The following is a 16155-nucleotide window of genomic DNA, read 5'->3' as shown; positions in this document are numbered from 1 at the left end:
CCCTGTTAGTCTAACTCTCATTTTGACATACATGAAAGGCCATACAGAGTAGCAGCTTACAGACCTGGAAGGGAGCTTAACTCGTGTAGATCAGTCTCACTTCCAACTGTTTTCCTCCATTCTTTCCTTTTCCCCTTTTATAACATATTTTCCATTCCTGACTTTGCTCTGATTTGGTAGCATTCTTTTTCTCCCTCTCTCTCCACCCATCTTACTCCTTCTTTGTTATTTCTGTTTCAGGACCCCAGTTAATAAACACCCAAAACGAATTCAACCAATGAAGCTGGGATTCTGTGCTCCCCACTCTCCTCCTAATTTTCAGATCAACAGCTATCAGAACAGAGGCCTTTGTGAGTTCTCAATACACTTTCCTAGAGATCTGTTTCCACTGGGCACTTACTTCTCTTCACAGGGAGCAAATGTATTTCCCTTTTTCTTGCAGTATCCAAATCTGTCTCCTTTTTTATTCATCTTGTAGCAAAGACTGTGACTCTCTTGTGCTCCTAGGGTTCAAAATTGCATGATAAAAACAAATGTCTATTGAGGATCATAAAGCACTTCATTTCCTAATACAGTGAAGCTTGCTGAGTCATACCACAGAAAGGTGCAGTAAAAAGGGGTCAGTTTTTAAGTGGGGACAGAGTTATGTGAGAGGAACAGATGCATATTAGCTCTTAAACAGAGCTAAACAATTACACGGGAAGAAGAATCAGCAACAGAGGTCACAGCCAAAGGGATGCTAGATGAGACCTTGAAAGTGTGTCACAAAGTAAATCATCTCCAATTATATCCCAAGTTCTTAGATAGTAACAGAAATACTGACTGTTGTCTTCACCATTCACCCCATGTGAAGGTCTCTCACCATCACTAAACAACTCTGAACATTGATCATCTGCTGTGGGACACTGCCCCATAAAGCAGTAGCCTTCCCCATTCTTGCAAGGAAATCCATTGGTCTGGAACTGGTCCTTAGGACACTCAGGGGAATGGCCAGTACACACTTCAGGAAAATCACATTCATTTTTCGCTAGTCTGCATATGGTCCCTTCTTTCTTAATCTGTTGGAGAGAAGCAGATAATGAAATCTTTGATGTGTTAGTAGGTGAAACTTAGTGTATAGGCAGAAATTTGACATAATTTATCTGTGAAAGGTGGGCTCACAGCTTCCTTCTTGATGCTAAGGATTATTAGTGTTTCTAGATACTATGGTTTTTATGTGACTGTAAGAATGGGAAGATAGTGAGGTCTTTTTCAAAAGCTTTATTTATTTTATGTGTGTGAGTGGTTGGCCTGCATGCATTCATGTCTGGTGCCCACAGAGGCCAGAAGAGAGCACCAGATTCCTGGAGCTAGAGTTACATCTGCCATGTGGGTGCTGAGAACCTAACCTGGGTTCTCTGCAACAGCAGCAGATGCTTTTCACTGCTGAGCTGATTCTCCAACCCAAGATGGTGGTTTTGACATGGACAAAATAGGTAAAATGGACAGCTCTTTTCATTTATTTTATATTTTCTTTATTCCTTGCTCTGATATATCACTCCAATGAATCCTTACCTATCTGGTGCATTACACAGAATCTTTGTCACCAGCAGATAAGGATTCCAGAACATCTACTGTAACAATACCCTGCCTCTCATTGTTCAGAGGAGTGCACAGAGATATTCTCTTAAATGTGTGGGGTTCCTAGGAAGAGTTGAAGATACATAAAATGATTCTTTCATTTGTGAGTTTGCAATTCCCTGGAGTCAAAAAGTATAAATAAATTCCTTGGAGCTATCTGAATTTCTGGCCAGGTATTTCTAGCTCCTATCTCTGGGCATCTAGTACCTAGTATACTCTGTTTTCCTTTAGATACTGTTGTTGGGATATCGATTTCCCTCCCACTTGAGGTTAAACAGATTAGCACTGATCTACACATGAGTAATAATAGTGTTGGTAATGGGATGTCACTCCTAAAGACACAACTTTATGCTTACCATCTTCTCTATTACCCAGACCAGAGCACTGCCTGTTCAGACACCAGAACATTTAATATTAAATACTCCTGGCTGTTAACAAGGGGTACTCCATTTTGGAAATAGCAATGCAGATCCAGCCAAGCCAGATAGTACTTTGTTATTCTACACATCTAAACTGAGACCACAGAAATCATTGGGAGCCAAGGGTCTCACCTGACATGATTCGCAGCATTCTCCTTCCACACAACTAAATCCTGGCTTCAGGACACATTTATGTGCATCACAGCAAGGATTGGTGCATTCCTGGCAAGATGAAAATGTAAATAAACATCTCAAATGCGTTCCTCTCTTGGCTACTGTTTGATGATCTAATTGCTTGTGTTCCTTCAAGAGCTCCAAAGAAATGCATGATCCTTGATTTTGGTATATGAATCAGATTATTAGTGCAGCTTGTATTTGGGAGCTTCTAATTTGTTGCCTTCTCTCATGCTCTTTCAGTACTTCCAAGTTTATGAACTGTCATTGGTGGGAAGAGTCCAAATACAGTGACCTTCCAACCCCTGTTGTCTAACTCCCAACCCTGCTGCTCCCCTGTGCTAAAGTCTAATGTGAGTTAATCCAATGTCTAAAGATCTGATGTTGAGATCTCCAACTTGAGATGCAACCTGAACTATCTCTCTCTCTCTCTCTCTCTCTCTCTGTCTCTCTCTCTCTCATGTGTGTATTTCCCAATGCATTATTATTTAATAATGAAACAGTCACACTTAGGCGTCCTGACTCTTCTTGAACAAAATTAAAACTTCAGAGGCAGTAGTGTGATCAGTTAAGGCCTATATACATTATAATGGAGCTGTGGAACATTCTAAAACATGAATGGGACAAATGGATCCATGTCCAAAACCAGAAGATTTTTCATGTTTCATACAAGATATTGAAGATCACTTCTCAAATTCTGTGGATAGGTCAGGCCTACCCATGTTATAATGTTCTTTATTGCTGTCTTATCACAGCGCTTTTAATTGGGCAGTGTCTAGAGCTAACACAGACAATCACAGACAATGTCTTCAGAGTGCAGCCTCAGCACATTGATAGGAATGTAAACTGAACTATATTGAAGAAATACTCACTTAATTTTTTAACACATCCCCTGAGGTTTACACACCCTTGTTCATTTGAGGCAAAAGTAGTGGAGGACGCCTATTTATTTGATGAGCTTCTAAAAGAAATAGCTTCTCAAAGCAGACTAAGAATTACTTGAAAATTTGCCTCCAAGGCTTTTTCTAATTGCTCTAAATTTCAATAACATATGAAAAATTTGAAGACCTTGTGTCCCCCTATTAAAAGAGGATTTTATATAATTACAACTGCCCAGCTATGATATAGACAAGCTTCTCAAGGATCTAAACAAAACTGGACTGACTAGGCAATGCTTTATAGAATGGCCACCACCTACTTTGTGTGGTTGAGGGATCCCATGTAAGGGTTACTTCTCACAAGACAAGGAGGTTAACATACAAGCTAGGCAAATGGAATCCTGCTGATCTCTAGCAAGATCATCACACAGGACATGAGATGTCCTAAAAAGGCTTGAAATGAGGCTGCCTCAACAGCCGGGCTCCAAATGGACAATAAAAACAACTTCTTAAGACTTCACTAAGACCATGATCATCTGCTGAGATTCCAGCTGAGTGCCAACCTTGTTAAAGATGATATCATTTTCAAATACCTGAACTGTTCCACAGTCACACTCTTCTCCTTCGTCTACCTTCTTGTTTCCACAAAATGGATACTCATTAAAATCAGCAGGGAGTGGATTGTTGAGTATGCACGCTGGTTTCTGATCCTTCAGATATTGCTGGTATTGGGTTTGGCTGCATTTGCTAAATTTCATTGCAGGGATGCTAAAGATGAGATGAGGTAAAAATGAAGATTTATCACATGAAGGAAGCTGTAAAAGTTTAATGAGGAATTGGAAAAGAAATACAAATGCTAACTGTAAGAGCAGAACCATGGCTTGGCTCCATATTACTTATTAGTTGTGCTCTAGAAACATAACTATCAAATGCCATTTCAGTGAAAAAATTCAGGTTATGTGTCTTCTGACAAATCCTTTCTGAAGTCAACATAATTGGTTATCTGTGCTTCCTGTTTCTAATTACCCTCTAATATGTCCCTTTTGTTTAAAAAAATATGATTTTTATTTTATGTTATGGGTGGTTTGCTTCTCTGTATGCATATCTATGACCATGCATGCAGTGCCTACAGAGGATAAGAGAGGGTGTTGGATCCTCAGGAACTAGAGCTAAAGATGGTTATTATGGAATATTATTTTAAGATGTATTACATTTGTTTATGCTGTGGAGCATTTGCTTAGTAATGCAAAGATGTGTTGCATTTCTTCTTGTTGCATTTGTTTAAGTCTGTGAAGCTGTGTTACTTTGCCTGTCTAACTAAATCAGCTGTTTGGTCAAATAAAGAGCTAAATGCCCAATAGCAAGGCAGGAGAAAGGATAGGCAGGCTTGTCCAGCAAAGAGAATAAATAGGAAGAGAAATCTGGGAAGAGAGATCAAGGAGCAAGAGAAAGAGAAAGAGAAAGAGGAGAGGAAGACTTCAGTGGCCAACCACCCATCCAATTATGGAGAAAGAAGTAAAGAAAGAAATACAGAAACAGAGAAAGACAAAAGCCCAGAGGCAAAAGATAGACAAGATAATTTAAGTTGAGAAAAGCTGTCTAGAAAGGAACTAAAGCAGGGCATTCATAAAAAAGAACAAGCTTCTGTGTGATTTATTTGGGAGCTGGGTGTTGGATCCCTCAAAGAGCAAAGAGTAAAAACAACCAACTACAGATGGTTACAAGTTCTCATGTAGATATTGGCAATTAACCCCCAATCCTCAGTTATAGCAATAAGTGTTCTTAAGAACCGAGCCATTTCTCTAGCCCTGAATGTGCTCCTTGTAATATAACCACATAATAACATAAATCTGATTTTTCATCTCTGAAAGATCACAAACTTCTCAACCAAATCCAGGAGGGCATCATGTTCATCTGTTTAAAAAATAACCACGAGTTAACATCGTGCCTCTACTATACTTGTGGAAATAAACTCCTTAAAATATTAGCATCATCTTTATGACTTCTTCTTTTTTTTGCATTCTTTTTAAATTTAAATATATTTTAATATTCCTACATATCACTCCCAGTTCCTTCTCCCTCCCTCCCATGCCCTCAACCCTCCTTTCATCCCATTCCCCACCCACTCCACAGGGAGGGTGAGGCCTTCCAGGAGGGATCAATCCTTGGCCCTGTTGGGCCCACTGCTCAGGGTGAGCGTTTGGCCAGAGTGCCGGTCCACTAGCCCCTTCATCTCCTTGGAACTTCCTGGGTTGGTTCTGAGCATACTGGACCCGCCTAACCACGCGGTACCACCTGGTGCCTGCCCTCACCTGAGTTTTGGGCCCCATCGCCTGCCCTCTGCCTGAGGTGAGTCTGGGACCAGGCCAGGCCAAATCCCCCCATATTCTTCCCTGGGAACTCCTTGAGTTAGCTTTGCATCTTGCTCCCCCATTTTTATGGCTTCTAAACACCCCTCTTTAAACTAACACTTCACTCCTTTCTGTATTTGGTTTAATTGCCTTCAATTGAATTCAGAATAACTTTTAGAGATTGAGTTCATTAAATGTGGTTGGTATGACACAGAATACTATTTAATATTAGTTACTGAGTTCTGCTCTGTGGCAGCCACTGCATTTCAAGCTTTAGGTATTTTTTTTATCATTTCAAAAATATTTGTTTTAGAAGTATGTGTATTTGTATGTGCTGATATGTGGGTATGTGTACAGGTACCCACTAAGGCCAGAAATGGGAATCAGATTCCTTGGAGTTGGAGTTACAGGTGGTTGTGTACTTCCCAAAGTGTATGCTACTGAACATGGGTCTTGTGCAAGAGCGGTATGTGCTCTGAGTCAGTGAGCCATCTCTCCAACCATAATATTGTATCATTTAACCAATCCATATCCATAAGATACCCCTGTCACTAACAGACAATTTTCTTACTTTTCTTGCCGCAAAGGAGTCCAAAGATGCACAGGACTAAGACATGACTACAAGGTAAGTCACTCACTATATATTGTGGAACAATCTCTAATTGACATCTATTTATAAAGAAAAATGAGTTTCTCCAAAGAAGTCTCACTAGGTACATTAACCACACTTAAGAGTAGGTCTTATGCCCAGCATTAAATGGCCCACAGAAAACAAACTAAATTGTAGTTTTGTAGACTCTTGTCTCATAAGGCTTTGCTTGAGCATTTCTTGTTTTACTGGTCTTTTGCTTGTATATTATAGTTTCTGATTGTGTTTTTATGGGTTTGGTAATTTTGTTTTGTGTGTGTTTCTTGTGTTTTTACTTTCTTTTCTGTTTTGATACACTTTTTTTCTTCTTCTAAAGAGAGAGAGAAAAGAGGGGGTAGAGTTGGGTTCATGGGGAGGAAGTGAAAGGAGTTAGGAGAAGGTAAAGTGTGATCAGACTACAGTATATGAATTTTTTTCAAAAATATATATAAAATAAATTTGTCATATATATTACCAGATCCTACCTTCCACTACCAGCCATCACACATTTTCCCACAGGGCAGGTGCATGGAAAATCATCATGTTGCATGCCCAGGCTATGCCCCAACTGATGTGCCATTCTGTTCCCGATTATATTTACATCTGGTAGAAGATCCTGATTTTAAAAAAAACAACAACCTTAAAAGATGTCTATATGTGACTCCAAAGTAGTACATCGGTATCATTTTAAATAAATGTTTGAAAGGATCAATTTCTAAATCTTAGTTAGTATGGATTTGGGAAGGGATCAACTTCATATACCTCACCTATATTTCAGTCCATAAATATAATTTATAATGAAATTTGGAAAACAAATTTTTATGTATTTCTAACTCTAACTTTTTGGTGTACAGCATACTCCTATTTTTTTTTTTGTATGGCAGAGACTCATTTTTCCATACAGCTAAAAATCCATTAACTAATGTTACTATGTTGGACTGCTGTATCCTTCCAAAATGTATGTTTTGAAGCCTTAAGCCCCAAAGACTGCAATGTTTAGGCCAAGGGAACAAGATAACCACATAGGCTCTTAGGAAACTCTTCTCTCTACCATGGGGGACACAATGATGTGTGGGTCAACCTTAAGGCATGAAGTTACAAACATATCAGGCCCTTGGACTTCTCAATTTTCAGAACTGTGAGACATACATTTCTGTGGCTTACAACCTACTCACTTTCTGAAATTTAGTTACTGAAGTCCATGAGGACTTAAGGCACATGTCCCAACCAGTTTTGTGAATGGTGTTGGTATCTTCTCTGTACTGATATTCCAGGGCCTCCGTGAGAGGTTTCATGTTCTTGTTTTCAATCTGTCCTCATAGATTGATCAGTAATGCTGTATAATTTCGTGGAGGGAGTTTCTGTCATAAGAATCCTCTGGGAGTCAAAAATGTTAAACCCATGGCATAATTTGTTATTACCTTGCCTCATAGACCTTATTCATGCTTTAACCTATATTTCCATGAAAAAAAAATCAAAGAGGGATAGGCCATCCAGCTATGCTAAAGCTAATAGATCACCTCTAATTTGTTCATTTCATTTTACTCATATGAAGCTTCAAATGTTTCTTGGTTTGGCTAAAATATGGTTATTGAAACAGTAATAGCTTCATGTCATTCAAATACCAAAGGCAAATCTATTTTCATAAAAGTGATTATAAAATAAGCAGTGGGTGAGGTTATTTGAATAAATAGTAGCTATTTTAAGCTTGGCTTGCAACAAGACTAAGCTGGGGAAATAAATATCAAGGAGAAAAATACAAGCCTTCATGTTTTCAACTATCTCTCCAACAGAGTTACATGGACAGCATTTACTGGAAGCTGTGAGTCTTGGAGAAACATCATATAAGCAAGGAAAGACAATGGCTCATAGGTACTCTACTTGCTGAATATGATTTTCAAGGTTGTCTTGATATGACAAATTAAGTGGCTTTTGTACTTGTTTACTTCAGTTCAATAACAATTACATTGATTATATCAACCTAAGTTTCATGGACCTTACTCATCCTTATAAATAGTTATATTTAATACACAAAAGAGTTTTAGTAGTGGAATATGCTGTGCTGGTGTCATACCTGTTCTTTTGAGCTTTAAACTGTGTTTTACCTTCATGGTTCACCTATAGATTTCTTATAAGACAAATTTGTTATTATCATTTACTAAAGGGACATACCTTGGAAAATATAGGTCAAATACAGATCACACATGGCTTTTCAATGTGTTTCAGAGAGCTATAGAAAATTAACTCAAATATTTTGAATAAATGGTACAATGTTAGGAATGTGTTATGCCCACCTTAACAATGCTGCATGAATGAAGAGTCTGGCACATTCCCCCTGGGTAAGCAATTCCTTGCATAGGTGTGTAGAGCCACTTCCCACTATAAACAAGACACAAGAATACTTATTTTTAATTGGACTGAACACTCTCATTAACACCAAGTTCAAACTGCAGTGACCCATCCTAATGGTCACCTTTATCTTGAAACAATCTTATCTCTGAAGTTAATGAATACCATAGATGACCTGAGTTGATACTGGACTCAGTTAAACCTAGAGGTGATGGGAGATGTCATTCTGTAAATATGCTTCTCTTATTGGTTAATGCATAAAGCACTGCTAGCAAATAGGAAGGCAAGATAGGTGGGACTAGGAGACAAGGAGGGTTCTGGGAGATGTAGTAGAGAGGAGTCAAGATGTGGGATGTGAAAGCAGGGGCCTTGACCCTTTCTCTGGTAAGATAAGACCACACGGAAATACTTAGATTGATAGAAACGAATTAATAGCTAAGACAGAAGTAGCTAATAAGAAGTTCTAGCTATTGGCTAACAGCGTTATAACTAATAAAATCTCTGTGTGTTATTTTGGGGCTGACAAGGCTGTGGGACCAGGCTGGCAAGTGCTCATAACAAAATGGCACCTACAACGTGGGTACTAAAAATTTCCACTCAAAACTTAACAAAAGCTTCAAAAAGGATTTTAAAAACAAAACAACAACAAATAAAAGAGACAAGCAAGACTTCTTGGTAGCAGCATTTTTCTCAGGTGGGCTCTGTTTTGCTTGAGACAAGCAGAGACTCATGCAGCTCTTTAAGGGAGGTTTCTTGACTCAACATAAGCAGAAAACAAACACACACAAAAACACAGTGCTCATATGCATATATACATATATATGCATATGTGTGTGTGTGTGTATGTGTGTGTATGTGCGTGTGTGTGTGTGTGTGTTGATTGATAGAAATGAGTTAATAGCTAAGACAGAGCTAGCCAATAGGAAGCTCTATCCATTGGCCAACAGCTTTATAACTAGTGGAGTCTCTGTGTGTTATTTTGGGGTTGACACAGCTGGCAGAAAACTGCTGGTAACAGAGTCTCCCAAAAAGTCAAATGTGTCTAGGATGAAATTGGAAAACAACAACAACAAAAATGTATTATTTTCTAAGAAAAACAAAATGAAAGAGAATGAATCTCATTTTTCTTGATTCTTATCTACCTTGTACTCATCTCAGGATAGAGCAATTTAAATGACAAAAACCAAACAAACAAAAACTACAATAAGCTAATCAATTGAACTTTAATGTTTTTTTTTGGGGGGGGAAGATATATTATAGAGAACGCACTCAAAATCATGATGATTTGATTATGGTTGATAACACTGAAAATCTTTTATCAATTATAGAAGCTCAGAAGAGCAACAACAGTTCTAATCCAACATTTAAATGAACCCTTGTTTAAAAATAAGAACATTCTCATAATAACTAAAAGGATAAATGTCTACACTCTAGGGATTTAATTTTTAGTTTACTTGAGAGCAGTTCTTAGATTTGGTCCTTTGTAAACAGAGCTAACACCATTTGGAAGACAACACTTCGACAGAGCTAACACCATTTGGAAGACAACACTTCGAATATCAGGAAATTCAAATACAAGAACAGAGGTGAGCTGAAGGGACTCTTCTCAGCCTTTTGTCATTTCAATTAAGAGGATTCACTCTGTTTCTGTCCCTGTGTTCAATGTGTCAATATTTGGCTGTGCTTTTTAGAGGAGATCTTGGAAGATCATCACAAATGTGAAGAACTAAGGAAGGACAGGCCAGAGGATCACTTCTCTCAAAGTCAACTGAACTTAAAGCACAATTATAACACCATATGTATCGTGTTCCCTCTAAATCTATGAGATTATAGATGGAAGATATTCAATAACTCAATGTATAAGAAGTCCTAGATACAATGCCCAGGTGGACAGTGAGCAGCCACCCACTTCAAGCCTCTGTTTCAAACAACTTATTGATCTGAAAAGTTACCCATGTAATAAGAAAAATATTGTTCTTCATTATGCTTATTTAGATAATGCTTGGTGTCCTAAAATTCACACACTGTTTTTTTTTAGATAAGTCAGTGGGTAAAGGCAGTAGCCAAACCTGACAGCCTGAGTTCATTCAATCCCAAGGATCCACAGGGAGAGGGGGGAATCTTCCTCTTGCAAGTTGTCCTATGACCTCCACAAATATACTGTCTCATACACACACACACACACACACACACACACACACACACACACACACACACACATCATAAACTTTCATGTACGAATAGGATACACCATCTTGACCACTGTGAAGTTTATGGTGACATTTTACTATGCTTCATCCCCTGTCATTTTTGGTCATGACAGTGTGTGAATGTCCACACCTAATATAGGAACAGTTACACTCCTTCAGAGAAATGCTGTGGACCCATCAGATGAAAACCGACTGTCTGGCTCACTCTTATCAATCTATTAAATGATTAGACTGGACCTCTCACAATTGGCTTTAAAAACTGTCTGCTTCTGAGTACGGCCTGAAAGCTCAGCTCTAGCTAACCCTGGAAGGAGGCTCTGCAAATGAGATTTGCAGAACTCCAGAGTAATATTGACATTATAGGCAGAGAAGCAGGTAGGTAGATTGGAGTGGGTGCTTCTCTAATATGTGATTTTAACATCATCAGACGACATGCTGAAAGCTACTACTGTTCTCATGTTGTGATATTGCTTAAGATAACAAAGGTGCTTATTATCACAGAGCTTATATATTTACCACTTTTCTCTGGCTTAAGTATAATACTAGATATGTTGAACAGAGGAATTAATGATTAAATAGATCCTCTCAAACTTTTATTTAGAAATATTGAAGCTATTGCAGGATAAACTCGTTAGATAGGATTGTTCAGAAAGGCAGGTTTTAGCTGAATAATAGAGAGAAGTTGGGCTTGGTATAGGTAATAGCCATGGGTCCCCAACTTTACCTTGCTTTGGCACAATTTCAACTCTGCATAAGAATATATTTTTTTCTTTACAGTCTTAACTACTGTTACCAAAAAATTATTAAAAATTTTAGTTGGGAATTTTTCTGTACTCATAATTAACTTTTCTTATATAATAATAAAATCCCCCAAATAAATAATTTTAAATGTGACTGTGCTGTTTATTTTTTCTACTTGACATTTTCTTTTGTGTCTTTGAGTGTGTGTACTTTATTTGCACATGTGTACACACATATATGCCTATATGCAGGCATGAGAGCCAGAAGAGGATATCAGGTATCCAGTTCTATCATGCTATGACCTTATTCCCTTAAGACAGGGTCTTCCACTAAGCCTGGAGTTAGGCTTGGTGGACAGCAAGCTGTCATGATTCTCCTGTCTCTACCTGATTTACAGTACTGGGGTCACAAGAGCTAACAAGGTGCATAGCCACAGCTAACTTTTTACATAAGTGCTTGGGTTAAAATTCAGGTCCTTATATTTTCATAGCATGTATTCTTACCCACACACCCATCTCCTGAGCCCCATTTTCTTTTTAAATAAGAATTATCACCCTAATATGTGAAGGAAAATAGAATAACCACATACCTCAGTAAAATCACGTGATCAAAATCCTTCCTTTTTCTGAGAACTGTTTCTTGCCAAGTTGAAAAATGTAATAAGGCAGTTTCTAGATTTGATGCTATTTCTACCTTGTCTCCAGATGACCATATTTCAAGGCCAGTCAATGCCACATGAATATTCAAGGTTTTATATATCTGTTCAAAGGGGAAAGAATTTTCACAAAATCAAATTGTTAGAAGTTTCTTTCATTATTACCTGTACTCCCTTGTATTAAAAGAAAACAATTTTAACTTGTGATGCACATTTTAAATAGTAAAACTCTTGTTTTATAAATTGATAGACTGAACTATAATGCAAAGTACTATATAGAATACTTTATGAATGTTCATGAATTTCAATAAATTAACTAACATGGTAAAAAAATGTTTGAAAATACTTAATTTCAGCATAGAGATAGAAATGGTAAGAATGAATGAAAATAATAGGAAAAATATCATAGCCTTTCATGAGCACATTACAAGGCTGTGCATGTAAAAAGGGGAAGAGTCCTGTTGGCTCAACAGGAATTATCCAAATTGAAATACAAAGCACTGACAGAATGAATCAAAGTCTAATGCTGTGGGAAAGAGCTAAAATAGGCACATTCTGTGTGACCTAGCATTCCAACCTCTTAATATTTATGTAAAACAAATTTAGTTTTACACCTAAGAAATGCACAGATTAAGTTTAAATTAGTTAGCAAAAATGCAAATAGAAAAATGTCCTTCAACTACTGCATGAACCACCACGAATTTAGATAGGCTACTCCTTCCAGGATCTCCTTACCCAAATAATTGACCTAGGATGTGTTTGAATGATTCAACAAAGGAAGATGAGAACAACTCGCAATTTGTTTTAGTAACGGTTCCCACTAATGAATATTTAGATCATAATAGATTGTAGTGAAGTTGTCCTGATTCCAGTGACAAGCCACAAACAATAAATCACAGCATGACTTTTTTTTTGTTATACACAGACACAGAGCACTGAGTTGAAGGTAGTATGGTCTAACATTTACATGCTTGGTTCTTAAACTGCTGATAAACTGCTTCATAATTTTTGTGTGATCATAGATTTTAAAATTTTTATTATTTATTGTTAATGTGTTGTGTGTGTGTGTGCACTTATGTGCATTTGTGTGTGCATGTGAATGTGTGTGTGTGTGTGTTGTGTGTGTGTGCATGTGTGGGTGTGTGGATGTGTGTGTAGTGGCAGGAGGTGCATATGGCAAGTACTTGTATGAAAGTCTGAGGACAACTTAGTGAAATCTACCCTTTTTTTCTTCATTACTGAAGATTCCAGGGTTAAACTCAGGTTATATCTTCATGGTGTGTATCGAATACCCCTCTTTATCTACTGAGGAATCTCACCAGTCCCCATCAGTGAGCAAGGTTTGGAATTTATTTAGATATTAAGTGTAACTTATTTAGTAAACCAAACTTCAGTGCTGTGGTTTGTTGCTGACTGTTTTGAAGCAAGTTTTACAAACTAGTTGGCCTGGTGGATCTGTGGTTTTATGTAACTCAATGTCAAGGTGATTACTACAGTCCTTTCATGTGCCTTCCCTAAATAATCCATTGCATTTATATTTACTGATTGATTCAAATTGTAGCAAAACTTACCATGTTGACAAAATTGACCATTCCCCAAATTCTTTTCCTTAGCTTGGTTTGGGGTCTACTATTCCTGTGGTACTGGAAACACAAGTGTAGCACTTGTTACATATCAACATTGACAAAAAGCCGAGGAAAATACTACCCTTATTATGAGATATTGTAAGGAAGAAAGGAAGGAAGGAAGGAAGAAGAAAGAAAGAATACAGCAATGGAAAATAATTATCTTTTCAGTGAGCTAAAAACAGAATAAATTATGAAGACGTGATATGATAGTTTTTGAAATAAAATAACAGTCCCTGAAGATGTGCTTTGGCTTAGTCCTACTTTAAGGTCTTCTCCTTTTAATTTGGTCATCTCCTTTTCCAATTATATTACATCTAAATCAGAGCCAAGTATGCCTTTCCTGAATCCTGCTGAAAGTCTCTGAAAGTCTTCTCTGTAACCCACAAGTGCCTTCCTCTTAACTGTACTGAGCAGTTACTCATCATCTTTCTGGGCACCTTGTACATATTTTACTTGCCAGTTTTTCTTTCAAAATGTTTCTTTACATCTTGGTTTCTACTACTGTTTACCACTGTTTCCTTTTCTCCTACAATATCTTTAAATTCTACAAGATAAACATGATTTCTAGTAGGCACTTGGGAGGAATTGCCCAAAATACACTGTAGATAAAGAATCTGAGGCTGTGTGAGAGACAGCAGGGTTAAGGTTTGCAGCCCAAGGAGTAGAGGAGCATGATGGGTATGAGCCTTGTCCCTTTACTTCCAACCCTTTATTGAGTATTTGGCATCCAGACAAGTGTGTTCTTATTTCTCCTTGAAGTTCTTAGGTCAGTGGTACCAATTATATTTTAAGTATGTTTTCTTTCCCCCATTCCTTCATCACTGACAGATACTTTGTGCCAAATTTGAGGATAATAATATTTTCACTAATGTTTTAAATGCTTTATTCTTGAAATGAACACAATGTCCTTTTGCAAATTGCACATGTAATATAAATTGTACAGAGTTAATATAGCTCTTTGCTTCAACTGATCTGAAAAATATTTCCCTCCTTGTCTTCACTGTTCTGAATTTTTCATGTATTTCTATCTTATTTAACTTTTTTTTTCTGGAAAACTCAAGGATTGCCTCTCAGAGACCATCTGGTGGCATCAGGGTGCTGGCATGCACTTACCACTACTCGTCTGGTTTTCATGTTCAGTACCTCTTATATAGCTTGTACCTTTTACTTCCCTGTACTCTATATGTGATTTCTATACTTTGTTCTTTGCTTCACATAGTCTCTCTTCATGTGTGTTTAATCTCTCTTTAATTCACTTGAAGATACACACTTTTTTTCCCTTATAGATGCTTAGGTAGTTATTTTTTTCCATAACTTTATGTAGTCTCTCTTTTATTGTTATATTCACTTTGCCCTATTCACTTTTCATATTTTAATGACTTTGTCTACACCTCTATTATATAGAATCATTGAAGTATCATTGGCTGATTGACAGTTCTTGAACAACTGACTTACTTTTTCCTACATTGGTTGGCTGCCTCATGAGGAACATTTTATCTAGGGGTATTGAAATGGCTTTGCTAGGAAATTTCTACTCATGCTCTAGTTGTTTACCAGCTCTCCAAACTGGTTTATGTTGAAAATTTTGCTTAGCACACCAGCAATTGAATACTAGGTGCTGTCATGTCTGTTGTGGAGCATCTGTGCATAGCACAGGCCTGGGATGTGTCTTTTTGTGGTTGCCATAGCTATAGGCAGGAAGTTCTCCCTATTTTCCTAGGTCCTTGTGGAGATATTTGATATTAGGGTTGACTTCATGGCTAGATGTACTATTGAGAAAAATTATCCTTTCCTTCATTAGAATGGTCAAGCTCTGAATTCTGTCTTCCAATATGCCCTAAATTCAGGCACACAACCTCTGGACTTCCCATTCTGATGATGAAGATTTTCTCCTTAATTTTTAGCATTTAAATGTTTTCAGTGTCTTGTGTTGAGGTCAAGTCTAGATGATGACCTGTTTTAAATCTTTTATAAATTGTTCAAAACTTCTTTTAATCACAGTAGCAAGGGGATTCTACATTAGATTAATCTGTAAGATAGTGAAGAGACTCAAGAGTTTATTATAATACATATGTTTTGAGGATCTGAAAGCCGACATGTGAATCCAGAATGTAGCTTAGTGGAATTTCCTCCTCTTTAAATGAGAACCACAACTGTAGTTTTACAGGGAAACAAAGAGTCTAATGCCCATCTGAGAACTCACCACATAATCATCAGCAACAATGAACAGTTCAATGAATTTTTCTTGGTGGAAGCCCTGAAAATGGACAGAGAGCTCAATGAAACCTATCACTGATTTAATAGGAAAAAAAACAACATTTTCATGTTGAGAAATAATTCTATTATATTTGAAGGTGAAGCAAATGAGTGTATCTAATATGTCTATGAATTTGTCTTATTAAAATACCTGGACCTACATATTAGATTTTAATAATCCTTGAGTAATGTCCCATATTTGACTGTTTCATCTTTTTGTTTAGTCTTCCAGCTGAAAATAAGAGT

General features: G+C 37.3%; 1 protein-coding gene across 1 annotated transcript in view; it reads right to left on the bottom strand.

The window, feature by feature from the left end:
* Adam7 (ADAM metallopeptidase domain 7) overlaps positions 1-16155 on the bottom strand; it is a 34410-nt gene that overhangs the window by 7114 nt on the left and 11141 nt on the right. Inside the window, exons 7-15 of the mRNA XM_051195780.1 lie at positions 15857-15910; positions 13597-13668; positions 11960-12129; positions 8365-8449; positions 6556-6686; positions 3685-3859; positions 2172-2261; positions 863-1058; positions 401-503 (exon numbers count right to left, since the gene is read on the bottom strand). Of these exons, the coding sequence (XP_051051737.1) occupies positions 401-503; positions 863-1058; positions 2172-2261; positions 3685-3859; positions 6556-6686; positions 8365-8449; positions 11960-12129; positions 13597-13668; positions 15857-15910 (1076 nt within the window). The remainder of the gene's footprint in view (positions 1-400; positions 504-862; positions 1059-2171; positions 2262-3684; positions 3860-6555; positions 6687-8364; positions 8450-11959; positions 12130-13596; positions 13669-15856; positions 15911-16155) is intronic.

The sequence above is a fragment of the Phodopus roborovskii genome, unplaced genomic scaffold (assembly GCF_943737965.1).
Source record: "Phodopus roborovskii unplaced genomic scaffold, PHOROB, whole genome shotgun sequence".
NCBI classification, from domain to species: domain Eukaryota; kingdom Metazoa; phylum Chordata; class Mammalia; order Rodentia; family Cricetidae; genus Phodopus; species Phodopus roborovskii.
The sequence above is the reverse complement of the archived record's forward strand: the minus strand, read 5'-3'. Positions and strand labels throughout refer to the sequence as shown.